This window comes from Alexandromys fortis, unplaced genomic scaffold, assembly GCF_014885135.2.
Source record: "Alexandromys fortis isolate MF-2015 unplaced genomic scaffold, M_Fortis_MF-2015_v1.1 scaffold_27, whole genome shotgun sequence".
NCBI classification, from domain to species: domain Eukaryota; kingdom Metazoa; phylum Chordata; class Mammalia; order Rodentia; family Cricetidae; genus Alexandromys; species Alexandromys fortis.
This window is the reverse complement of record NW_026067952.1, coordinates 8757846-8784237: the sequence shown is the minus strand read 5'-3', so window position 1 is coordinate 8784237 and position 26392 is coordinate 8757846. Positions and strand designations below refer to the sequence as shown.

The 26392-nt window shown below is 48.5% G+C and overlaps 1 protein-coding gene across 2 annotated transcripts; it reads left to right on the top strand.

Annotated features, from left to right (window-relative positions):
- The first annotated feature begins 440 nt into the window (after positions 1-440).
- Positions 441-26392, top strand: Actr5 (actin related protein 5). Of its 2 annotated transcripts, XR_007593409.1 has the most exons (10): positions 441-1035; positions 1669-1898; positions 3425-3594; positions 6676-6893; positions 7523-7705; positions 9522-9638; positions 10270-10409; positions 12198-12330; positions 14636-15824; positions 18563-26392. XR_007593409.1 is itself a non-coding variant. In XM_050151187.1 (9 exons), exons 1-9 carry the CDS (start codon positions 661-663, stop codon positions 14885-14887), a joined length of 1818 nt encoding a protein of 605 aa, XP_050007144.1. In that variant the 5' UTR covers positions 441-660; the 3' UTR covers positions 14888-26392. The 2 variants fall into 2 exon arrangements, 1 of the variants encoding a protein (XP_050007144.1); XM_050151187.1 differs by having other exon boundaries at positions 14636-26392.

The window sequence follows — 26392 nt, the reverse complement described above, 5'->3', positions numbered from 1 at the left end:
TGATGACGTTTTACAAAGTCAATTAATGTGCACTGTCACCTGCCACGCCACGCCAAGAAACTTAAGTACCCCAGAGCTTGGAGTTTGGCTCAGCCCGAGAAGGCACCGAGTTCCATTCCTGAAACCTACTGAGCGAAGAAAACAGACTTCCTGACGTTTTCCTCTGACTTCCACTGGTACATTTTGGCACGCTCCCACACCCATCACTCAATAAATAAGTAAACAAAAAAGGAAAAGTCAAAGGGAAAGGCGATTAGCTAAATACGGTAAAGCAAGGTGAGGTGGGAGAATTGGGGGGCGGAGTGCAGTCAGGTGGGGGCGGAGCCTTGACCAGCCAATTAGCGCAAGGGGCGTGGTCACGCAGAGGCCCCCCCCCAGGTCTCACAACTGGGGCGGGGCTCCTGGCCAGCCAGTTAGCACGAAGAGGCGTGGCCACAGGAGGCCTTTGGGGACGACCTAGACCAGGCGTAAGGTTCCCGTCCTGGACCAACAGAGCTCACAGGCCCGCAGAAGGTTCTGGATCGCCAAGAAGGACTCTGGTGCAAAAACAAGCTCCTTGAGTAAGGAGGAGGCTTCCAGACACTTAGGGGCCCCGGGAATCAGACAGGGGCGGGGCTACGTGGCGCACGCGGCGTCGGGGCGGGGCTGGCGCTGGCCAAGATGGAGACGAATGTGTTCCGGTTTCGAGATGCCCGCGCCGCTCCGGATCCCGTGCTGGAGGCCGAGCCGGTGGCCTTCGGCTCGCAGCCGGTTCCGCTGGTGCTGGACAACGGATCATTCCAGGCTCGCGCCGGGTGGGCGTGCCCCGGGCCGGATCCGGGCCCCGAGCCGCGCCTGCAGTTCCGCGCCGTGTGCGCGCGCGGCCGTGGCGGGGCGCGCGGCGGGCCGGGGCCGCAAGTGGGCAACGCGCTGGGCAGCTTGGAGCCGCTGCGTTGGATGCTGCGCTCTCCTTTCGACCGCAACGTGCCGGTCAACCTGGAGCTGCAGGAACTGCTGCTTGACTACAGCTTCCAGCATCTGGGCGTCTCCTCGCAGGTGAGGGCGGGCTGGGCGGGACGTCACTCCAGGCAGTCTAGTAGTAAAGCTTCCCGTGCGTCTGCCCTGTGCTAGGAGTTAAAGGTGTAAGGGTACACTTGAAGATAGAGCTCACGTGATTATTAACAGTGTGGCCTAATAAGCTTGAATTGAGCGGGGAATGGTGTCATACACCTTTAATGTTAGCACTCCGGAAGCAGGGGCAGGCAGATCGCTGTGAGCTCGAGGACAGCCAGAACTATTACACCAAAACACCCTATCTCAGAGAACAAAGAAATCCCAAACAAACAATAAGCTTAAATTGACAATACGTTAATGCTTTCCAAAACTGAAATGTGTGCCTTATAATTGGTTTTGATCACCTTTTTGAAGGTTTATTTCAAACTATTTCAAAATTGTATGTGCCACTATGTTGTGTACCAGCCTTAGGTCTGGGACCGTCTGCAGCTGGAGTTAGGTGGTTCAGAGTGGCTGGGAAACTTGGGTTCAATGCTACCAATCTCTCCAGCCCCCATTAAGTTTTTAATTAGAGCTATAAAACAAATTAAACCTTGCAACTTGGATTTGGATTATTTTTGTATTTCATGCATGTTCTGCCGTCATTCATCTGTTTGTGCTTCTCTTTCAAAGTAGGGCTGCGTTGATCATCCCATAGTTTTGACAGAGGCCGTGTGCAACCCGCTCTATTCACGCCAAATGATGTCGGAGCTCCTATTTGAGTGCTACAGGATCCCCAAGGTTGCCTATGGGATAGACAGCCTCTTCAGCTTCTACCACAACATGCCCAAGAATGCTCTTTCCAACGGCCTCATCATTTCATCCGGCTACCAGTGTACACACATTTTACCTGTCTTGGAAGGAAGGTGAGTTGCACTTGTGGCATTTAAGAAGCCTTGATTGAGGACCTACTGGAAAACTGGAATGGAAAGGTACCTATTGGGAATGTCTGGCAAGCGCTAGATGATGAACTGAACTGGACTTGGCTACATCAGTGTGTGGCTTCCTACGGTATTTACCTATTTTACCTGTCCTTCGGGGCCTCCTTGATAGAGTTCAAGTGTCTAACTGACAGTTATATAATTTTATAATTCTTATTTATGGGAAATAGCACAGTATCTACCCATAGTAGACATTCAGTAAACTTTTTTATTTCTGTTTTTTTTTGAGCAGTAAACGTGTTTTGAGTACTACGTTATTTGAATATATTTATTTCTCTCTTTAACCTGGCAGTAGTGGCACACGCCTTTAATCCTCACACTGGGGAGGCAGAGGTAGGTGGGTCCCAGGGTTTGAACTCAAAGTCCTCAGCCTTTACAGCAAGCACCTTTACCAACAGAGCAATCTCACTGTCTCTTGAATAGATTTAGTTTAGACCATTTTGGTATTCTGGAGTAATTTTTTGTTTTTCAAGACAGGCTGTCCAGGAACTTGCTTTGTAGACCAGACTGGCCTTGAACTCACAAAACTCCACCTGCTTCTTTTGCTGGGATTATAGGTGGGATTAAAGGTGTGCACCACCACGCCCAGCTTCTGGAGTCATTTTTTAGTTAAGAATTTTTGCATTGTAAACTCTTTAATTCATATTGCCCATACCTTTAATTTTGTTTATATTGTCTAACCCATTCTAGCCAGTTATGGAAATTTTCAGAGCTGAATAAAAGGCAGGTAGTTCTAATCTGTTCCTGTCTCAGAGTTTAGTCTTATTTTCTCTTGTGAGATGAGGCTACCATTGTGACCCTAAAGGTTTCCCATGTAAAGAGGTGTGTACCACAGGCAACAGGCTCAGGCTCCAGAGCTGGATGCTTGGATTTGCAGCCCTGCTAAAGTGAGACTCATGCCCCTTCATGTGCTTACACATCTAATAAAATGCCCTTGGAACTGGCATGCTTGACCATTTCCGTTACTTCTAGGCTACTTGACTCTAGGATCACCCACCTCCCAGAGGTCCAGGCTGAGCCACTATCAATATCTTGCTTTGGAATGTGTGTTTATTCTGTTGAACTGTCTTTTTTTTTTTTTTTTTTCCCCTGAGACAGGGTCTCTGTATAGCCCTGGCTGTCCTGTCCTGTATCTCACTATGTAGACTAGGCTGGCTTAGAATTTACAAGACATCTGCCTGCCTCCGCCTCCCAAATGCTGGGATTAAAGGCGTAAGCCACCATGAGACTGGTCAGAAGTTAAAGGCCCATGTGTCTGGGTGTGCAGTAGGAGTTCTGGCCGTTGGTAATGTACCAAGGGACTCTTGCTGATGTGGGCTTTAGGTGCCCCAGCCTCCACTATTCTGCCTCTTGGTTTGCATTCAGTTCCCCTGCTTTCCCCAAGATGTTCCACATTTTGTCTTTTATAGCTGCACAGACTTTCAGTGTTGTTCTTTCCTACTTTGGTGTAGACTGGATGCCAAAAACTGCAAGCGCATCAATCTCGGAGGAAGTCAGGCGGCCGGCTACCTGCAGCGGCTCCTCCAGCTGAAGTACCCGGGGCACCTGGCAGCCATCACGCTCAGCCGCATGGAGGAGATCCTACAGGAGCATAGCTACATTGCTGAGGACTACGGGGCAGGTGATGCAGGGGACCTTGCTCCAGTTTCCCAGCTCTGTTGACCTTTGAGGGTTCTTCGCGTTGTTACCAGTGTGGCCCTTGCTTGCCCAGCACCCTTCTCCCCTTTTGCTGTTCACTGTGAGATTAGCCAGTGAACTAATTGCCATGAACAGGTTCCCTTCACACACTGTAGCTTTATAATGTGCCTCCGGTATAGCTTGCAGCTTGTTTTAAAAGTTCTCATTTTTGAGAGAGGGAGGACAGTGTGCCAGCTTAAAAAGTTTGAGACCAGCTGGGCATGGTAGTGCACGCCTTTAACCCCAGCACTCAGGAGGCAGAGGCAGTCGAATTTCTGAGTTCAAAGCCAGCCTGGTGTACAGAGTGAGTTCCAGGACAGCCAGTACTACACAGAGGAGAAACCTTGTCTCTACAAAACAAAAAAAGGTTTGAGATAAATTGAAATTGCTTTAGCTAACGTCCTTAGAGTGATGTCAGAATAGCTCTCGGGTTTCAACAGATCTTTAGCTTTTATTTTTGAGGCAGTCTCCTTACATAGTCCAGGCTAGCCACTGCTCGAGTGTAGCTTCCTGTTCTTGCCTTGGCCTCTAAGTATCCTGAACGTCTCATTGTATTTACTTTGATGTTCTTTTGGTGGCTATATTGCTTATTGTACAGATGTGATAAATAATGTTTTTCTTACAAATGTAAATGATTCTGATAAAACTCAAGAACTATGGTTAGTAGCTCTATTAAGACACTTTCCCACAGTGTGTGACTGGGCTTTCTTGTAGTCATGAAAGGTACTGGCCTTCAGCCCACCACTGCTGAGCTTTGGGAAGGCAAAAATAGTATAATGCCTTTATTTGATTTTTATGCTTTAATCAGAAAGCTTATTTGGTCTACTCTAAGGACAGAGTGATAGAAACTAGCAAGAGTACTGCCTGCACCCAGATGTCATTATCTTTGAAGATGCTCATTGGGTAAATGTGCTTGCTTCTAGAACCCATGAAGTGGAAAGAGGGAAACCAACTATAGCAAGCTGTCCTCTGACCTCACGTGTACGCTTCACATATACACGAATGTTAAAAAGATTGAGGGTGGGGATGTGGCTCAGTGGTAGAGAGTACTTGCTGTCCTGGATTCCATCCCTAGCTTAGAATGAATCAGACATGAGCAGACTTGAAGGTAGAGGTGGGATTGGAGGATCAGATATACAAGGTCATCTTTGCCTCACCGTGAGTTTGAGGCCAGCACAGACTGTATGAGACCTTGTCTCAGAAGGAGCAAACCTGGAGGGTAGAGAGCTGGCTCAGAGCACTGGCTCCTGCAGAGGACCTGGGTTCACTTTGGAGCACATAGTGGCTCACTACCATACCCAATTCCGGTTCCAGGCATCTGCTGGTCTCCATGGGGATCAGACATGTGCACAGTGTCCTTAACACACAAATAGGCAGAGATAAAAACCAACCACTCACAAGTACACAGAAAATTCAGCAAAGAAAATAACAGTCCAACCCTAATTGTGGTAGAAACCATAGAATATAAAATTTATCATCTGCCTTTTTTTCTCTTTCTTTTTTTAAAATATTTTGTTTTTTGGACAGTCTCCCTTTGCAGGCCCATCTTGACATCAAACTCATGACTCTCCTGCCTCAGCAAGGTTTGTTTTAAACGGTGATTAGGGTAGCTGAGTGGTGGTTACAAGCTGTGTCTTCAGAACACCTTTGGTTAATGAGTCACAAAGAAGTTGGGGAGCTAGACGTAGAAAGAAAGTTGTGGGTTCCCTTTCCTTCCTATACTTTGATATTAGAGTAGCTTTTTAAAATTTTTTTTTTCTTTTATTTATGAGACAGGGTCTCACTAAGAAACTATGTAATCCTAACTCACAACCCTGTCACTCCAGATCCAGGGGATCTGATGCCCTCTTGTGGCTCCCATGAACATTGCATGCATGTGGCGCACAGACATATGCAGGCAAAAATCATTCCTGCACATAACATAAAATAAATTTAATAGCATGTAATTCTGTGAATTCCCCTCTTCGGCACTGCTGCTGTGACTGCATCCTATGAATGTTGATAGATTTTTATTTTTATTGAGTTTAATATTTTCTAATTTCTTCAAGACTGTTTCTTTAAGTGATTGTTTAGAAGTATTTGTGAGACACCTTTCTGTGATTTATCTTTGGTTTAATTCCACTGTGGTGAAAGCGCGTTATTTGATGTCAGCTGAGCTTGTTTATTGTGTGACCCGGCATGTAGTCCTATTTGAGGGCATTTCCTGTGCTGCATGGGTAGGGTTCAGGTCTCTGATGGTGATGGTGGTCAACACTGTGATAGCCTTGACACCCCGTTCCTTCTGCTAGTGCTGTTGATAATTAGGAAGAGTGTCCTGCTGTCAGTGGGTGTGATCATGGGTATCCCTATTTCTCCTGTCAGTTCTGCCCATTGTTTTATTGTTTTTGTTTTTAAACTGAGGTCCAGACGTTACAGTGCTAGGCAAGCACTCTATTTCTGAGCTCTGTTCCCAGCCCCCATCTGTCAGTGTGTGCTGTTTGTTATCTGGCTTTGTCTTGTTAGCTGCATACTTAACATTGTTATGTCTTCTTGTCCCTTGACCTTTTATCATTATTGGTGTCCCTTTTTGAGTCTAGCAGTTTATTTTTTTTTTCTCTAGAGTCTAGGAGTGTAACTTTTTCTCATCTTTGTAGACTCTATTGATCACTTCAGGGAAGCAATGTTAGCAGCAGACTTTATGTTTTATGCCAAAGTGTCTCACGTGCTGAACTTGTGACCACTGAGAGCCCAGCAGACAGTAGTGTTTTTATTATTTTTAGTTCATGTTAAGTGATTCATGAGGCAGTTAGCCTCGTGTGTTTAACAGATTTACTTAAACTCTGGCTGTTGCAGCTTCCTTCCTGTGTGATTTCTGTCTGGAGCCCCTCAGAGTGGTGTGTGTGTGCCCGGGTTGTACGGCTGCGTTTGGTGTTTCCGTGGAGTCAGAGGTTCTGAGTGTTACTGTCACTTGTGCTTGGCCTCGACTTTCCGATTTGCTGCTAACAGGGCTTTGACCCTCTAAAGTCCCCAAACCATTTCTTTGAAGAATTGCAGAAGTGGCGGTGTCCTGATTACTATGAGAACAATGTCCACAAGATGCAGCTCCCGTTCTCTAGCAAGCTCCTGGGCAGCACGCTGACGGCTGAGGAGAAGCAGGAGCGGCGGCAGCAGCAGCTGCGATGGCTGCAAGAGCTCAATGCCCGGCGTCGGGAGGAGAAGCTGCAGCAGGACCAGGAGCGGCTGGAGCGGCTGCTGTATGTGCAGGTGATGGCAGCAGGGCTCTGCCCTGGCCTTGCTCTCTAAGGTGCTTCTGGAATGTTCTCTTCCTCTCTGGTTTCCTTGGCCATAATGTGCATTGGAACTGGAGCCCAGAGACCAGAATCATCGAGATAATTTACATGCATAAAGCAGGTGGTCTGTGCAGAGCCGCAGCCTCCAGCTCTGTTTAGTCTTAGGGCGGGCGTCTCAGTGAGTTTCACAAAGTGACACTGTGCATGTTCCAGCTCTCAGGTCAAGGAGCAGTATTACTGTCATCTCTTCAGTGACTCCTTCCCCCTCAGAGATGGCCGCGTCTGTGATTCTCTCACCGTAGATTAGGTTTCACTTACTAGATGGTGCTGAAACCAGGATGCAGTGCTAACTAGTCCAGACAGTCGGAGATGAGGGCAGACGTGAGCCTGGGCTGGGAGCCGGAGAGGTGGTTCTGGGGGGGCTGGTAGCCCCAGAACACTCACACTCTCGCTCTCTCTCTCTCTCTCTCTCTCTCTCTCTCCCTCCCTCCCTCCCTCCCTCCCTCCCTCCCTCCCTCTCTCCCTCTCTCCTCACCCCACACCTCTCTCCTGGCTTCTGAGCTACTTTGTCCAAGTTGATGACTGCGCCCGCTCTGGTTTCAGGAGCTCCTAGAGGATGGCCAGATGGACCAGTTCCACAAAGCTCTGATAGAGCTGAACATGGACTCCCCAGAAGAGCTGCAGTCCTACATACAGAAGCTCACCTTGGTAGTGGAGCAGGCTAAGCAGAAAATCCTTCAAGCAGAAGCCAGCCTCGAGGTGGACGTGGTGGACAGCAAGCCAGAGGTGACTGGGGCCTGGGGAGGGACTCTCCTTGGGTCCTTAGGCTGGACAACAAGTGCCTTTACACCCTGAGCCATCTTTGCAGCCTTCCACTTTCTCTTTTTGAGACAGGATTTCACGTAGCAGCCTGTGCTGGCCTTGAACCTATATGTTGTTACAAATGACCATGAGGTACATGGTAGCAGTACACACTTAAGAGTCCCAGCACTGGGGAAGTAAAAGCACCCCAGACCAACTTCCACTGAACTACTGGGCATTTTCATTTGCTCTTCCAGGCTGCATGCTATGTTCAGATGAGAGCTGGCTTTCCGGAACTCAAAACCATATCATCTGGTGTGCATTCATCCATGAGCTTTGTACTTAGACTGGAAAGTATCACAGGGTCAGATGCAGGCAATGGATTTTGAATCCGAAGAAAAAACAAGCAGCTGAAATGGGATCCCAGGCAGTTGGGGACCCTGCTTCCCTTTGTTTCTCACCTGCAGATAGTTAGCTATATGCTGTAATTTCAACATCCCCCCGTCTCATCTCAGTACTTCTGTATCTTGTCTTGCTCTGGGGCCGTACAGCAGGTCTCTGTAGACTTGAGGAGGTTTCAGACATGTTTCCAAAGCTTGTTTTAGGAGCCTGGGAAGATGGCATTGATCCCTCAGGTATGAAGAATGAGTTTAGATCCCCAGTACTCAGACTGGGCGTGATGGAGTGTGCCTGTAATCCTAGCCCTAGGGTGGCAAAGATAGGAGGATCCCCAGAGCTCACTGACCAGGGAGCATCAGGTTCTGGAAGAGGCTGTCAAAAAGTACAGTGGAAAGCTAGGCAGTGGTGGTGCATACCTTTAATCCCAGCACTTAGGAGCAGAGGCAGAGGCAGGCAGATCTCTGTGAGTTTAGGCCAGTCTGATCTACAGAATGATTTCCAGGACTGGCTCTGTAGCTACTGGAAACTGTCTCGAAAAACTAAAAAAAAAAAAAAAAAGGAGAAAGGAAGAAGAAAAAAGTAAAGTACCATGGAGGGGCTAGAGAGATGGTTCAGCTGCTAAGAGCTACCTGCTCTTTCAGAGGACCTGAGTTCAGTGTTCACTATCAACATTGGGTGACTCTTAATCGCCTATATCTCCAGCTGGAGTTCCCACCAGCATCCTCTCATGTCTTCTTCCCACAGATCAATTCATTGATTGATGGATAATGCTGGATTATCTCATGAAAATGCTATGCGGACTAGACTTTGGACTTCTTAATTCTTCTCTCTCTCTCTCTCTCTCTCTCTCTCTCTCTCTCTTTCTCTCTCTCTCTCGCTCTCGCTCTCGCTCTCGCTCACGCTCGCTTTTTCTTAGGCTCGCACGCTGCAGCTCTGGCTGTCCTGGGATTCGCTCTGTAGACCAGGCTGGCCTCAAACTCCGCTTGCCTCTATTTCCCAAGTGATGGGATTAACACACCTGACCTTTTTGTTTTTAAGTTGTGTGGTCATGTGCGTATGTGTGCACGCGTACTGTAGCACACAAACGTGAAGGTCAGAGGACAGTTTTTGAGAGTTAATTCTCTCCTTCCCCCTTGTAGGTTTCAGGGATTGAAGCTCAGGTTGTCAGTTTAGTGGCAAGCTCTCTTACACTTTGAGCCATCCTGCTGGTCGTCATTTAGCCTTTTGTTAACCCGTCATCCCCACCCACCTCCAGTGTGAACTGTTCTGAAGAGTATTTAGTTTTCAGACAGGTGTTTGGAACGCTGGCTGAGACCCCATTCATTTTCAGGATAGAGTCAGAGCTGAGATTTGTTGGCGACAGTTTCTCCACTATTTGATTCCTGCTGTGTTCTGTCCGCAGACCCCTGACCTGGAACAGCTGGAGCCCTCCCTGGAAGATGTGGAGAGTATCAATGATTTCGAGCCCTTGTTCTCAGAGGAGGCGCCCGAAGTGGAGAAGCCAGTCACCACGGTCCAGGTTTGATAACTGCTACCACATGTGCATTGTGAAGTTGTTGACATAAGTGACCGGCCCAGTCTGCTTCCGGGAGCCTTGAAAGCCCCAGTTGTGCTTCAGCAAGGGCACCAGTACTCCCAATGTCAGCCAGAGGCTTTCCCTGGTGGTTGTTGGGGGTGCCAGGGCCCCCCTGAATGTGAGCAACTGATAGCAGAGGTATCTGTCTAGTGACTGAGGTCTCCAGACCTGCAGACTGGCTCTCAGTGGTTTCCTTTACATTTTAGCCAATGTCATCATCCCTGCTGGGATCTGTGCCTCTTGTCATGATGGCAGCAAGATAAACTGACCGTACCTGAGCCTTCGGTGGGAGGAGGTGCTGGACCAGGATGGGTGGAGACAAGGTCTCCCCATCTGGGCATCTTCACCATTCCTCTCCAGAGTCCCTTCTGCAGCTTGGGCACAGCAGTGTGTAGGGATTTGTCATTCTGGGGTTGAGCAAAGGTGGAAGGCAGGGTCTTGAAGTGAAGAGAGCTGAGGTGGGGTGGTTCTGACCTGGACTGGGAAGCTGGGCTGGAGAAGTAATCTGAGAAAACTGATAGCTGAGGGATTGTCATTATGGCCTAAAATCATCTCTTAAACCTTGGGTTTGAAGCCCGTGTTTAACTTGGCAGCGTATCATCAGCTCTTCGTTGGGACAGAAAGGATTCGTGCTCCGGAGATCATTTTCCAGCCTTCTCTCATAGGAGAAGAGCAGGCGGGGATTGCAGAGACCCTTCATTATGTCCTGGACAGGTGAGTGGGGGACCACCCTATCATCACCCGCACCTCTTCCTGGGTTTTGCCTGGGAAAGGTGACTGATGGGCGTGGGAAGATCTGTAGCTCTCTCCATCGCTGGCTCTACTTAGGTAGTCTGCTCTGATCCGGGCCTGCAGGGAGAAGAGGTCTGAGCTCCCTCCGTTTGTGAGCTCTGCAAACTTAACCTTTGAGTCTGAGCAACAGTGCACCCTGGCTTTCATGTGAAACTTGACATTGCTAAAAACCAGTGACTGTTTATGTATTCGTTGAGATAGGGGCTCTTTATGTACTCAGTGACCTTGAAATTTTCAGAGTAGCTGGGATCATAAGTGTATACTACCATACCCAGCAAGACTAGTGATTTTTTTTAATTTAATTTAATTTTTAAATTATGGGGGGAGATGTATACATGAGTATAGGGACCTCTTGAGTCCCCTGCAAAAGCAGTGTGTACTCTTAGATGTGTATGTATGTGTGTGGCATTGGATCCCCTGGAACTGGAGCTACATATAGTTGTAATCTGTCATGTAAGTGCTAGGAATTGAACCCTGGTCTCTGAACAACCAGTGTGCATGTGGTATGGACTCTTAACCACTGAGCCATCTCTTCAGCCCCAAGACTAGTGTTTTGTTTTGTTTTCTTTTCCATTTCTGTTTTTTCAAGACAGGGTTTCTCTGTGTAGCCCTGGCAGTCCTGGAACTCACTCTGTAGACCAGGCTGGCCTCAAACTCAGAGATCTGCCTACCTCTGCTTCCCTGATGCTGGGAATGATGTGTTCTACCACACCCAGCAAGACCAGTGATTTATAGATCATTCTCCAAATACTGCAGTGCTTATGAAAGACTGCTCTTCCTCTTGTAGGCACGTGTTTATATAGCGCTTACATTTCTATATGAATGTGCCTGCCACTCGTGCAGGTGGTTCCCACAGCGACTGTTCTTCACTCCGATTGGGCGAGTGGAGTGTGTGGTTTGTTGCACTCTGGTTTCTTTGGTTACGGTAGGTTGGAGCAGAGGTTATTGTGATCCTAAGCACAACTGCCCTGGTCCTTGGGCTTTCTCACTGTTCTCTGAAGACTGTCCTGGCTTTCTCCAGCTGACTCTCTTGGCAGGCATGACTTCTTCCTTGTTGAAATAGGAGCGGCGGGGCTGCGTCCCCGGCACCCGGCCGCCCGCATGGCTAGCTTATGCCCGAAATAATTACACGGAAACTGTATTCTTTCAAACACTGCCTGGCCCGGCTAGGTCCAGTTTCTTATTGGCTCTTACATATTGTTCTAACCCATTTCTAATATTCTGTGTAGCCCACTAGCTGGCTTACCAGGGAGGATCTTAACCTGCATCTGTCTGGAGCGGGAGAATCATGGCGACTCCTCCACTAACCTTCCTTTTCCCAGAATTCTCTTCTGTCTACTCCGCCTACCTAATTTTCTGTCCTATGAGGGCCGAGGCAGTTTCTTTATTATTACAAGACCCACCTCCATCACTTCCTCTCCTCTCTCTCCCTTCTCCAGGCAGCTGCTGAGATTTACAGCTTTCCTGCCCTGTGGGTTTTCTTCCCCCACCTCCCAACTTTAATAAAAGGATCCTCGGGTTAAAAAAAAAAAAAGTGTTACAAAAGCAAAAACCTTGTGGAGCTGTGAACGAAGAGCAGAATACTGGTTTATCTTTTAATTGTCACTCAGACACTGATAAGTTGACTGCTCTACCAAGAACTTACCTTTCCTGGCCTGTCTACAGTGTGTTTCAGCAGCCAAGGTGGAGCATCCTTTCTGTGTCTCCTAGGTACCCGAAGGCTGTTCAGGATACCCTGGTCCAGAACGTTTTCCTCACTGGTGGGAATGTGATGTATCCAGGCATGAAGGCCAGAATAGAGAAGGAGCTGCTAGAGATGAGGCCCTTCCAGTCCTCCTTCCAGGTACCTATGCTGCTCTGTGTCGTCTCCTGCCCACTGTTTGTGATTTCGTCCAGCCGCTGGCTGGTGATGAGTGGTGACCGGGATTCTGCAGTCTGTCACCCACTACAGAGGGTCAGCGACCGGCCTTGTCTTTAAGCCACAGTCTGTTGATTTGGGATGGAAGTCCTGCTTGTGTGTCATTCTGGTCTTCCATTTTGTCGACAGGATTGAGCATACACTGAAGTTGGAAGAGCATCCTCAGCGTAGGAAGATTCTCACCAACCACAGCAAAAGCATCCTAAGTTCTCCCAGGGAGGCACACGCTGTCTGATAGTTCACTAATCTCCAGACAGGGAGGGTCTGGTTCTTCTGGAGTACCAGGAGTGTGCTTGGTTGACTCTTCTCTGGATAGCTGTTATTTGAGGTCATGGGGGAACAGGAAGGAGGCTGAGCTAGGGAATCATGTGATTAATTTACATTTTAGGAAGATAGTGTGAGGTCAGCCTGTATGCATAACCAGTGAGTTCAAGTCAGCCTAGATTGCATAGGCTCAATCTCAAAAAGCTAAGAGAGAGCAGGGAGGGAGAAAGAGAAAGATTTTTCACAAACAGGACAAATAGTACTTATTTTTCTTTTGCTTGTTTTTATGATAGTTGTTATTTTTGTGGTGCTGGTAGCGGAGCCCAGAGCCACGTACCTGCTGTGTAGGCACGCTGCCAGTCAGCCACATCCCAGTCATGTTTCTTTCAGTCATTTTAAAGCATTGCTAAGTAGCAGACAGTTTAAATGAGCCAAAATAAAAATAAAGAATAGAGGCCTTGGGAGGCAGAGTGATATGGGTCTCTGTGAGTTTGAGGCCAGCCTGGTCTACAGAGTGAGTTCCAGGACAACCAGAGCTATTACACAAAGAAACCCTGTCTCAAAAAAACAAAGAAAGAAAATAGGTTGTAGGGGTGGAGAGATGTGTCAGTGGCTAAGAGCACTTTCTGCTCTTGCAGAGGACCTGGGTTTGGGTCCCAGCACCCACGTGGCAGCTCACCACTGTCTGTAGGTCAGGTTTCTGGGGATCCAGTGCCTCTTCCGGCCTCCATGAGTACCAGATATGTACATGGTACACAGACACACATGCGATAAATATTTAACAAAATCAAATTGTGGACTCAGTAGTGTTTGTGACCAGTATTATTCATGTGTCTTTTCAGGACATATTCTTGTCATGTTTATAATTTTAAGCAAACAGAAAGATTAGTGATAGCTTGTTTTGTGGCTTTTTTCCACTTTGAGATTATTGTGACAGTTTATCAGTTTGAGCCATTGTTTTCATAGCTTTGTGGCACTCTTGTGGACCACTGGTGGCACTGCAGTTTTTATAGTCACAGTAGCTGCCACTTACTGAACACTGTGTCAGGCAGAGTGCCAGGCCTGTACTCACCAGAGCAGGGCTCTTATCTTACCAGATAGCAAGTCTCCTGTGCACAGGTCTTTCTGTGTGGCAGCCTGGGTAGTCTCATGCCCAAGCTTTCATTTACCTTTGGTTTTTTTCTTTTTCTTCCTTCTCCTCCCCTCCTCTTCTTCCGTCTCTCTTTTTTGAGATTGGGTCTTGCTTTTTTGCCCAGGTTGGCACCAAGTTCATCATCCTTCATCTCCCAGTTGTGCCGCTCTGCTGAGACTCAGGCTTGCAGCCGTGCTGCCCCTGTTGCCCACAGCCTGTGCCCACCTCTGCTGCTGTGTGTGGCCTGTGCTTCATTTCCAGAAATTCCAAATCCACCAGTCAAGCTTGAGAACTATGGTTGGCAGAGGAAGTGGGGTGGGAATTGAGATAAAGACTCCAAAATAGGAGACCTGTTCAGAGCAAGGGCTTTACCGTGACTGACCGGGTGGGGCTAGTTGAGGGGACTCTGGTGGCTGTTGGCTCCAGCCTTGTCTGCCTGGGACATTGGCAGTATCAGAGAGTGCCTGGTCACTCTGCTCTGTTGTAGTTTCTCGCAAGTTCTCTTGTTGCCACGGGTCAGTGCTACCCTGCACCTTCCAGGTCACCCCTCTCCTTGCGACAGTTTGTGATTATCAGCATCACAGAGCAGGGGCCTTGGTCGAGAAGCTAGACCTGTGAGTTGGTGCCTGTGTAACTGTGTGCTCTTTCTGAGAGGCTTAATTTTGTTTGGAGGATGCAGAGGCTGTTCCACACACTGGAGGCACTACCCGGGCCCTTCTGATGTTTCTGATGATGTGGGAATGGGGTGTGGCTGAGCTGCAGGACCTTCTTCCCTGGGCCTAGAGCTCTGGTAGGAGATGCCTTTTTTCAGAGTGCCTCTGCTTCTTGTTCCAGGTTCAGCTTGCCTCGAACCCAGTGCTGGATGCCTGGTATGGTGCCCGAGACTGGGCCTTGGATCACCTGGAAGACAGTGGAGCCTGGGTCACCAGGAAGGACTATGAAGAAAAGGGGGGCGAGTACCTCAAGGAGCATTGTGCCTCCAACACCTACGTTCCCATTCGCCTGCCTAAACAGGCCTCACGTGCCTCAGAGACTTCTGGGAGGGGCTCGGGGGCCAGTGGAAGTGGAGCTGGTGAACAGGCCTAGCGGAGGGTCTCCAAGATGGCTGTGTGCTTCACGCAGGACGTAGGCAGTATCTGGGACAAGGACAGTGCCCGCTTCACTGCCTGAGTCCACCAGCTCTGTTTGGCCACTGACTGGATTTCTCCTGGGAGCACAGCAGAGGACAGCAGGTGATCTCCCTCAGTGAAGGACAGAGTGGCCTCTGGCATGAGAACCGCAGGCAAGCTATGGTACTGCTTTCCTCGGCAGTGTGGGAAGACGGCTGGAGGCTGGAAGTGGACGGGCACAAGGTGTTTCTCTCGGCACGTGAAAGCCTCTGTTTTCTAAAAAAACGCTCTGTAGTTATTGGTGTAGTGTGTATTCTTCTGCACGTGTGGCAGTTCTGTGACTGCCTAGAATGTTCAAAAGATGGTATTGAAATCGTGGAAGTGGTCATCCTGAGTCTCAGGGTGGAAAGACCCCACCCACCCCCATCCTCTGCCTGGTGCATGTCCTGAATGGACACACTCAAGAACTGAGCCTGGTAGCCCCAGCCAGAGCTGCTAATGGCAGCGCAGAATCAGAATCCGGATGTCTGGATCCCAGGGATTTTGAGCGCACTTAGGTGATGTGCGCACCACACAACCTACTTACTGCCTCATTTCGCTCTGAGTAATCTATCTCCAGTCTTCAGGGACTGAGAAACTGCAGGCCAGAAGGGACTGGGTGTGTGGGGGACCCTGGTGTCCGACCCATGAGTTCCTAAGGCATTTCCTATTGAGTCATCGGCTGAGCTTGGCAGGATGGCAGGAGTCTGGACCAGCCTTCCCAGCACCATCCAGGGCTAGAGATGGGCTAAGCAGGGGCCATCTCAGTCTTCTTCCTTCAGTCTGCAGTTCAGACAGCCTGAGCAGCAAGGTCACAAGGTGAATGGTGAAGGGTTCTGGACAGATGAACCTGGGACTTCACACTGTGAAACTCAGTAAGCTGGATTGCTTGGGTTTTAGGTGTTGATGAACATGGGAGAAGATTAGGAGCTGAGGGAAGGGATGGGCTAAGGGGCTAAGCCATGAGCTCTCTAGTTTTCTCCCCTGTGACACATGCCATGACCTTTTGGCCTCCATATGGCACTTAGGGAATCCTACCTGGTACCAGAACATGTATACTATGGGCTTTAAGCCCTAGCTGGTTCCCTTCTAAGCAGTGACATTTCCCTGTGTCTCATGCAGTTCAGAGGGTGCTAGGACCTTGGCCTTCAGAGCTTCAAAAGAAGAAGCATCTTGTTCTGTCCCCTCTCCTGCTGATAATTTGTCACAGCAGGCAGCCAGGTGGGAAGTGGTTAAACATACGAGGGGATGTAACTTGCCCCTTCCCCCGACCCAGGAGACATCGGCAAAGGTTCGCCAAGTAAGCCCGCGTGTCAGTGAGAGGAGGAGGAAGGGTCTTGTGGGTCTTGACTGTTCTAGGTACCCTGTACAAATAATGTAGATCATGTGGTGCTTATCTTGTAAGTGGTCTGTTTGACCTAGCATGATGCCATCATGACCTCGGGTTTGTGATATCACAGGCGGCAAGGCATCTTGAGCTGTCTGTATTGTCTCACATCTCCCTCCCTTCCTTTCCTTCTTTCTTTTTCTTTTTTTCTTGAGTGGTCTGGCAGTCATTGGCTGGCTTAGAACTCACTATGTAGACCTGGCTGACTGGCCTCGAGTTTGTAGCAATCCTCCTGCCTCTGCTTCCAGAATGCAGGATTATAGATAGATATGTGGTGTCACCACACCCGACTGTACCGTGCTCTGTCAGTGTGCTGGGCATGGAGGTCACCTCTGCTCAGCTGTTAGGAATACTCAAGGCTGCTGGTGGGTGTTGGACTTCAAGTCTGAGGAAGCTGTTTGCAGAGCAGCTGTCTCTACATCCCACCGGAAGGCCCAGGCTCTGGTTCTATATCCTCACCAATTCTTATTTCTTAGTCTTTTGTTTTTGTTTTTTATGGAAATCAAACTAGCGGTTTTGATTTGTGTTTCCCTGCCGGTCGATGGAGTTGACATTTTTACTCTTGCCTGTTGGTCATGTGGGTGTCTTTCGGGATGTAGTTGATCAGAGTGTTGGCAAAGACTTGCTTCCTGTTCTTGACATCCTTTCCCATGTTCTGGCCCCCAAAGTAGGGAGGTTACAGTATTGAGCTACACTGGAAAGTTAGGAATTACCCCTCAGTCAATCCTAGCTCCCCTCAGTGTGGGGATAGGCTAGTGAGCCAGCAGGTCCTCTGGTGCCACCTGGTGGCTTTCTGGGGGAGCTACAATGGCACGGTTGCAAAAGTGTGGTGTAGGCTCTCTGAACTGAGGGCTGATTTTGGAAAGGACCAGATTTATTTAAAAAGGCATGGTGTACTCTGAACCTGAGATGATGCCTACTCGGACCCCAGAGACTCCCAGGGGAGCCTGCCACATTCACCCCGCCTTGTCATGTGTCAGGGTCTTGCTACAGCCCAGGCTGGCTTCAGACCCTGGATCCTCCCCATCCAACCTCAGTGCTGCGCGCGGGGGAGGGGGGGGGTCGGCGGCTGGCACCACCACCATCTACAATTTGGAAAAGTGCCAAGTTTGAAAGAGCTGCCCTAGGCACTGGGTGAGGAGATGGGGAGCAGAGGTGCATTCTGGGACAGGCAGTGTTTTGGCGCTGAGGCAGAAGATTCTTCAAGGAGAATTTCAAGTAGGCGTGATGACCCAAGCCTGTAATCCCACAATTGGGGAATGGAGGCCCAGGAAGGTAAGAGATCAAGGACAGCCTCAGCTACAGGAGGGTTTATCTAGGAGACTAGAATACGAGGCCATACAAGACCCTGTCAGGAGGAAAAAGTACAAACGTTTCTGCGGTCAAGCTGCTGCTTTTCTTCCGAAGGCTCAGTTCCCAGCCTGTCCCTTTTGCTCTCTACTTCCTGTGGGATTCTTGTATGTGGCTCCAGAAAGTAGAGCCTGCTGGCTGGCAAGGGAGAGCCTAGTGTGACAAAACCTTAAGTGGAGATAGCTCGCAATCAAACTTGGCCCTTAGCTCCAGGGTGAGCTCTTGTATGGAAAGCTCTGCTTGTCATCTGTTTTGAGTCTGTTTGAAATGCTATGTGGAAAAAACAATTTAAGCCATCCGGGTGTATGTGTAAACCATGTTCCGTTGTTGTCTTGTTTTTTAAAGTGTTTGGGGGCTGAGTTTGGCTCGTTAGAATGCTTGCCTAGCATGTGCAAAGCCCTGGGTTTGCACAATATAAATGTGGTGTAGTTTCATAATCCCAGCACTTGGGAGGAGGAGGCAGGAGAGTCATCCATGATACATAGTGAGTTTGAGGCCAGCCTGAGACTCCATCTCCATAAAAGGAAAAGAGCCACTTAAATTGTCACTGTGGCTTGGTTATATTCCACCCAGGTAATAACTTCCCTGTGTGTGCCTCTGCTTTTAGAAATGAAGCCCTGGGGTGTGTGTGTGTGGGGGTTGCTTATTTGTTGTTTGTTTGGTTGGTTTTTTCAAGGTAGGATTTCTCTTGTGTAACAGCTCTAGTTGCCCTGGTACTCGCCCTGTAAATCAGGCTGTTCTTGAACTCAGAGATCCGCCTGCCTCAGCCTTCCAAGTGCTGGGATTAAAGCTGTAAGCCACCATTGCCTGGCTGCAGCCAGCACTTTTAACAACAAAACCTTCTCCCCAGCTCCTTAGGTCTCCTTTTCTGTCTAGGTGTGGCGGCACGTGGCTGTGGTCACAGTACTCAGGAGACTGAAGGATCTGTTCATCAAAAGACTAGCCTGCTACACAGCAAGATCCTGTCTTAAAAACCATAGCAAAAGAATCCGTGTTTTCGGGGGCCAGTTCAGTTCATCTTGGGAATGAAGCCCTTGCCCCATATATGCAGGACTCAGCGTTCTGTCCCCAGCCTCGGAAAACAGGTGAAGCGACATGTGCCTTGTGCAGTGGAGTTGGAAGTCATGTGTTGTGACAAGCCAGCCCAATCGGGGCACAATCCATAAATCCGAAGGGAAGCCAGGCAGCCCAGTTATGTAACTGTGGCTTACACAGAAGGTTTTATTTTAAATGGCTTTAAGTAGATCACTTTATTTTTAAGTGACTTTCACAGTTGTTGAGGAAAAAAATAGTTGAATGTGTATCTTTAGTGGGATGTGTTCTAAAACAGAAAGAAATGGCAAAGGAATCTTTTCATAATTATGTTAATAATAGCACAATATGGTTATTCTGAGGATCAATATATGTCTATATTCAAATAAATATTCTAATGTTAGGAGCCAAACATTTCAGTGTGATAGGATGTAAAGATGTAAAATCAAATGAAAGGAACTTTGGTTACTATAAATTAGAATTGCAGATCCCGATATGAGCACATGATATCTCTTTTCTTCAAAAATACTAGTATCAGGCCGGCAGGATGGCTCAGTGGGTAAAGTCACATATCTGCGAAACCATACAGCCTGAGTTAGAGTCCTCAAACCCACATCAAGGTGGAATGAGAGCTCCAGACCTCCACACATAAGCCGTGATGAACACACATGCATGTACATGATGATACAATTTAAAAACAAAAGCGCTAGTGTCAACTAGATAGTGCGGTGCATGCTTGTAAATTCCAGCACTTAGAAGGTGCACTCGGGAAGGTCACCCTAGGCTGCATAACTGGTGCTAGGCCACCTTAGGGTGCAGCTCCCTAAGGCCTCTTTCGACTCACAGCCTTGCAGTTTTCAGTTCATGTTCCACAGTAAAGCAGAACATGGGGACATGGGGATGCTGGGAGGGAGGCAGAGATGTCACCGGATGCCCGGATAGTGAAGACGGGAGAAGAGGGACTGTGGCTTCCCTACCCCCTTTAAGGATGTGCTATTAATAGCCTTCCCAATAGGCCCCACCTCTTCAAAGTTTTGACCACCTCCCAGTTACATGACGCTGAGGATCACGGCTTTTACATATCCTTTGGGGACATCCAATATCCAAATCAAAGCATAGGTGCTTCTACATCATTTAAGAGTTTTCATGTTGGGCTGGGTGTGTCTCAGTGGTATCGAACCTGTTTAGAATGTGTGCTCACTGTGTATGTGTAATGTGTACATGTGTGTTTGTGTGCATGTGGAGGCTAGAGGTTGCTAACTTACCTACTGAGGTAGAATCACTCATCGTGGGGCTCACCGACTTGGCTGGTCCAGTTAGCTGCTTGCTCTGGCAATCCCCACCTTTGCCACCTGACCATTGGAGTTGCAGCTGGGCCACCACCCCTGCCCAGCTGCTTATGTGGGTGCTGGGGATTCAGACTTGGGTCCTCAGGCTGTCAACAAGCACTCTGAGCCATTCCCTCAGCCCATGGTGGATAATTTTGATTGTCAACTTGATGGGATTTAGGATCACCATGGAAACAGGTCTTGGGTTCATGTCTACAACAGATTATCTGGAGTAGGTAAACGGAGGCAGGAAATCCACCCCAAATGTGGGTGGGGTCTTAGAGAGCAAACCAAACCCCAGTCTTCCTCACTCTGCTTTCTGACTGGACACAATGTGACCAGCTGCCTCAGGCTCCCACCATGACGGACTGTTTCCCCCTGGAACTGTAAGCCAAGATGAATTCTTCCTTAAGTTGCTTTTGTTGGATATTTTGTCCTCGGAGTGAGACAAGTAGCTATTATAGCATGTGAGTCCCTGGATTCCATCCCCAGCATTGCCAAGACGATCCTGTCGCCTATGCTCTGGCCTGCTCATCCTTGTCTTTACATGGGTTAAAGGGTCTAACTCTCTTCTTTATCCCGTCTGCTTCTGTGTGGTGTTTCATTGCCTGTGTGTAGCATAATTTACCTCTCCAGATGGTGCTTGTCTTGGTGTGGGATTGTGGTGGTGGTGGTGGTGGGGTGTCTTCTCAGAGGACTAGCCAGCTGGACCAACCATCTACTGGGCAGCCTGTCTCCCCTGCCCTTCTGTAAGCCCCACGTGCGTTGTTTTCAAAGGATTTCCGTATCCGGGAACATTTTCAGACTTTCTTGTCTGTTCCCCTCATCTCTGTTTAATTCTGAACTCAGCAAGAAATTTCGTCATGGTCACTTTACATATGTGGCGGCACAAGCCTGTATCCTTAGGGCTCTGGAAGCTGAGGCAGGAGGATCCAGAATTCAAGGCCAGCCTGGGCTACACTGAGAAACCCTATCTTAAACAGTATTTTCCCCAGACCTTTGTAGGCAGAGTTGTTTTTTGGGACCACTGACTCCCAAGTAACCACATAGAGACTTATTAGTAATTATAAGGGGATGCTCGACCAATGGCTTGTTACTAACTCGCTCTGACATTTTAAATTAACCCTTAGTTCTTATCTACGCTCCTACCTGTGGCAGGACCTTCTTTCATCTTGCTCCTCTCCCTGTCTCCTTGTGACTCCTGAGACTCCTTCCTTGTCTTCCTCTACCTGACCAGCTATTGGCCAGCCATCTCTCTTATTAGCCAATGAGTGTAATCCATATTTACAGTATACAAAGATTGTTCCACAACACACCTTTCTGTATCTTTCCCTAATTATTCTTCCTTCCTCTTCCTCTTTTCCCCTATTCCTTCTTCTCTGTCCTCAGTACTGTTTTTAGTTTTCTTCTACAATTACTTTATTTGTGTGTAGACATGTTTGTGTATGCATACACCTATGTATATGTGCATGTGGAGACCAGAGATTGATATTAGATGTCGTCTTGATTATTCTCTACCTTTGTGTGTGTGTGTGTGTATGTGTGTGTGTGTTTACACCTCCAGTGTGCAGGTGTGTATACAGTTGTATTTCCCTGTGAAGACAGGTGTGGAGGCCAGAGGCTGACATTGTGATCATCTCCCTCAACTGATTTTCTACCTTGTGTTTGGGATAGGGGCTCTCAGTGAACTTGGGGCCAGCAGATTGTCTAGACCGGCTGGCCAACAGGCTTCGGGGATCTGCTCATCTTTATGTCCCTAGTGCTGTGATGACAGGTGTATGCCACCATGCCTGGCTGTTTCCATGGGTGCTGAGGACCCCGACAAGGGCTCCTTGCCTGTGCAGCAAGCACTTTGCTGACTGAGCCATCATCCCACTTCCTTATTTAGTTTTTATTATTGGCTTTCTCTCTGGGGTGTTTTTTGGAAATAATTTGTCAGGTTCCAAAATAATCCTGTGAGCATACTTATTTGCATGTTATTATAGATTCAGAGAGAAGGCAGCATCTTTCCTCCATTGACTCTTCTGTCCCTCGGCAGAATGTGTCAGTTCTCCGCAGCCAGGCCTTCGTCTCACACAGCATATCTTAGAGGGATTGCTTACAAGGTCCCCGCACAGGTCTCCCGAAGCCTCTCACTCTTTTTAGCACTTGGACTGTATCCCGTCATGCTTCACTTCAATCACTCCACCTTTGGCTGGCATTTGAATAAATGTTTCCAGATTTACTCCATTATAAATAGTGCTGCAAGAAAATATCCCGGCACAGATATGCATGCGGGTGTGTGATCGGGAATGGTGTTACTACAAATGGAATTGCTAGGTCGACAATTTGAATAATAAAGCCAGGTATGGTGGTGTCTGCATGCAATCCCAGCATTGCAAAGGCTGAGGCTGATGGGTCACAGCTTTGAGGCCAGCCTGGGGTGGATAATGACATCCTGTTTCAAAGAAAGGAAGGAAAGAAGGAAGCAAGCAAACAAGCGGGGGTAGGGGGTGGGTACTTGTCATTCTCAACACTTAGGAGGCTGAGGCAGGAGGATTAGGAGGTTGGGGCTAGCCTGGGATACAGAGTGAGTTCTAGACCAGTCTGGGCTCTCTAGAAAGACCTATCTCCTTGCCCTCCAGCAAACAAACAAGCAAACAAACCCACAAAACCCCAGATCAAGTAAAGATAAAGGCTGTGCTAATATAAAGAAATCAGCAGATTGAAGAACAGTGTGCTACCATGCAAACATCAAAGCGAAGCTGAGGGTAAACTCAGGGATCACATTGGCACAAGCTAATGTGGGTCCTAGGCTTGGTATTGAGGAGGGGATCACAGCAAGAAAGGAAATGACCATAACCATGTTCTTCTTACGCTGGTCTCAATTGGGCATCACTGCTTGTCTGTCCCCTGGCTAGAGGCCACAAGTGACCATGCTGCCACCGTGACTCTGTGGGGTTTTAGCTCCACATCTTTCTCCACCGCTGTGAATACCCGACTGAAGCAATTACTTATATTTGGGAGTCAGTTATCAAGGTGAAAACCTGATTGATCAGAGAAGCAACCAGTGACCTGTGTCTCTCCTTCCTCCATCCAAACGGGCCCGTGAATCTTTCTACGCTCTTCCTACAACTTCCATGTCTCTCTATCCCGGGTCCTTCAAAACCTTTCTTGCTAATTCTGGTCAGCTAGTAGCTAGCTCCACCCTCTGATTCAAGGTAAACTCTACTGGCAGTCTTGGGAGTGTCAGAGTGTGATCAGAGTATCCCACAGCCCCGCAAACACCTGCACTGCACACAGCCAGGCCAGGGTATGGAAGCCCCTGAGGGCCGTGGCTGTCTACAGGGAACACAATGATCAGAGAGCTCCAATGATCTTGCTGGGCGGCTCTGGATCCAGCCATACCAGAAAGGGTTTCTAAGCAGAATTCTTTGGGACCTGAGCCACAAACAAGTGTGGTTGTCAGGCCCCAGGAGACAAGAGAACTGGCAGGAAATTGGCCTCTCACGTACTGACGACTTGAATGCTTTTCTAGCGAACTCCAGTGGCAGCGGGGAGTCAGCTCTGGAAGCTTCGATGAAGGCACCTGAGCCATGGGCGACAATGAGAGGCCAGTTATTGCTGCAGAACAAACCACCCTTGTGCAGAACAAATCACCGCCTTAAAGGAGGTGATAGGGCAGTCGTGTTCCAGATTACAGAGCTGTCTTGGCTCCATATTGTAACAGAGCCAGCGTGGGTGTGCTACCATTGGACGCTGCTGCTTTGTTTTCAGTTTATCTCCTCCCAGAAGCCCAGTGGCCTTTAGAGGAGCACATGGTTAGTTCCCAGCAGGCACTAACTAGACAGCCTTCCAAGAAGTGCCGAAGCCCGGATGTCCAGAGGACGAGGGAAGAATGGTTAGCTGCAGGCTTCTCTCCGTAGAATCTGCCGGCTGGGAGGTGAGTTGGAAGACTGTTTTTAGTCTGCCGTCTTCTCAGATGGTGGGCTCTGAGTGAAGTGTGGTTTTGAAGATTGACCTCGGCATCTGCGAGTGACAAGTGACCTTGAGCTCCCACGTTCTGGTTACCTAAGGACTGTTGCCTTTGCTCAGTGTCCCACGGGTCTGCTGGGTCCCACTGGGAGGGTCACTAGTCTTGTCAGAGTCTCTGCAGCATCTACAGCCATAGGGACCTGACTGGGGCAGGTGGTCCAGGTGACCGCACTCATGTCTGGAGTCTTGGCTAGGGTTCCTGGGACAAAGGGATTAACTGGGTCCTTCTCAGCAGACTCTCTTCTCCCTGTAAAGCTCTGACTGGTCTCATATTTGTTATATAGATCAGGCTGGCTCTGGACCCATGGCTACCTGGTGTTCTTGCCTCCCTAGTGCTGATACTGCAGGCATGCACTCACCATGTCCTGGTTTGTTTTTTGTCATTTAGTTTACTCTAGCTGGGCATGGTGACACACACCTTTAATCCCAGCACTCACAAAGCAGAGGCAGATGGATCTCTGTGAGTTTGAGGCCAGCCTGGTGTACGTAGTGAGCTCCCAGCTAGCCAGGGCTACTTAGTGAGACCCTGTCTCAAAAAAAAAAAAAAAAAAAAAAAAAAAAACTACTCTAGGCTTTTATTTTTTAAATTTACTGTGTGTGTGTGTGTGTGTGTGTGTACACATACATGCCATGGAATATGTGTGTAAGTCAGAGGACAACTTTCAGGAATCAATTCTCCTTTCATTATGTGGAATCCAGGATTCAACTCAAGTTGTCAGTCTTGACAACAAGAGTCTTTACTTACTGAACCAATGTATGAGCCCTGTACACAGTGTATGTATGTGTGTGTGTGTGTGTTATTGGTGGTGGTGTATCCATGCAGATGCACATGTTGGCCAGAGGTCAACCTCAGGTGTCTCTCTTAGCCAATCCCCTACCTTAGTTTTTGAGACAGGGTCTCTCCCTGACCCTCAAGTGCACCAGTTTAGCTGGCTTGGCTGACCAGTGATCCTCAGGGATCCTCTTGTCTGGTCCTTCCCATTGCTGGAGTGACATGTTCCTCTTTTGTAGGTGCTGGGCACCCACACCCAGGTACTCATTCTTGCTTGGCTATCACTTTACTCCACTGAGCCATTCCCCTAGCCTCTCTGCTCTGGCTTTCTGCACAAGGCGGTACTACTCCAAGAAAGCCAGGCCCAATGTGAGTGCCTTTTAACCCTGTCTGAATCCCATTTGCTGACATGGGCCAAAGCAAGTCCCATGGATGAGCCCTAAGTTAGTGTATGTGTGTGTGGGGGAGGGTGTAGGGAAGCTCAGCTCTCTGGATATTGTGGTGATGTGGTGTGAAGAACAAGGCCTGGCCTGTTCATAACAGTTCACAACTATTCACAACTGTCTACAACTGTCTGTAGCTGCATTTCAGGGGATCCGAAGCCTTCTTCTGGCCTCCACAGGCACCAGGCATGCACATGGCACACATACATACATGTAGACAAGCACTCATACCCATAAAATGAAACTGAATATTTTTAAAGATCATATAATTGGTGGAACAAATAAAGAACCTATGAGATGTTGGCCTATGGCCTACACACACACACACTCACTACCATACATACGCACATAGTCACATACGCACATATGCTCACACATATACTCACACACACTTATTCACACACATACACGCAAGAACACACACACTGTTTATAAGCCCCAGACTTGGGGATGGAGGGAGCCTCTTTAGGCAGATTAAACCCAAACATGTGGGGCTGGATCCAGTGCAGACTGAGGTACTGAAGCCGAGGCTTTGATGAGAGGACTGATCAGAGGAAGGGCAGCACAGAGCTTGAACATAGAGATGCCATAGTGCGTGTGCACAGAGGAAAGGTCACATGAGGACATGCCATGGCACGTGTGCACAGTGGGAAGGTCTTGTGAAGACATGTCATGGCACATGTGCCCAGAGGGAAGGTCATGTGAGGACATGTTATGGCATGTGTGCACAGAGGGAAGGTCATGTGAGGACATGCCATGGCACGTGTGCGCAGAGGGAAGGTCATGTGAGGACATGCCATGGCACGTGTGCGCAGAGGGAAGGTCATGTGAGGACGTGCCAAGGAGGTGCCATCTGCAAGCCCAGGAGAGAGGCCTCAGGAGAAAGTGGGCTCGAGGCTTGCTACAGTGAACTTGGATTTCTAACATCCAGAACCAGAAGAATCAGCCTGCCTGTGATAGTCAAGACAGTCGTGCCAACCTTATCGAGTGACGTGGTGACCCAGAGGGGCGCTGTGCTTTCTCCCATGGGAGCCCATGCTTTTATGTTTGTTGGTTTATTATTATTATTGCATGTTTATCATATTATTTATTTATATAATAAATTTATTATACTTTA

Excerpts from the sequence above, each read along its gene's own strand:
- Actr5 (XM_050151187.1), top strand. The coding sequence starts at position 661 with ATGGAGACGAATGTGTTCCGGTTTCGAGATGCCCGCGCCGCTCCGGAT. Across the intron at positions 9,639-10,269 it reads AGCCAGTCACCACGGTCCAG|CCCGTGTTTAACTTGGCAGC; the intron begins GTTTGATAACTG and ends TTGGGTTTGAAG. Across the intron at positions 12,331-14,635 it reads CCTTCCAGTCCTCCTTCCAG|GTTCAGCTTGCCTCGAACCC; the intron begins GTACCTATGCTG and ends TTCTTGTTCCAG.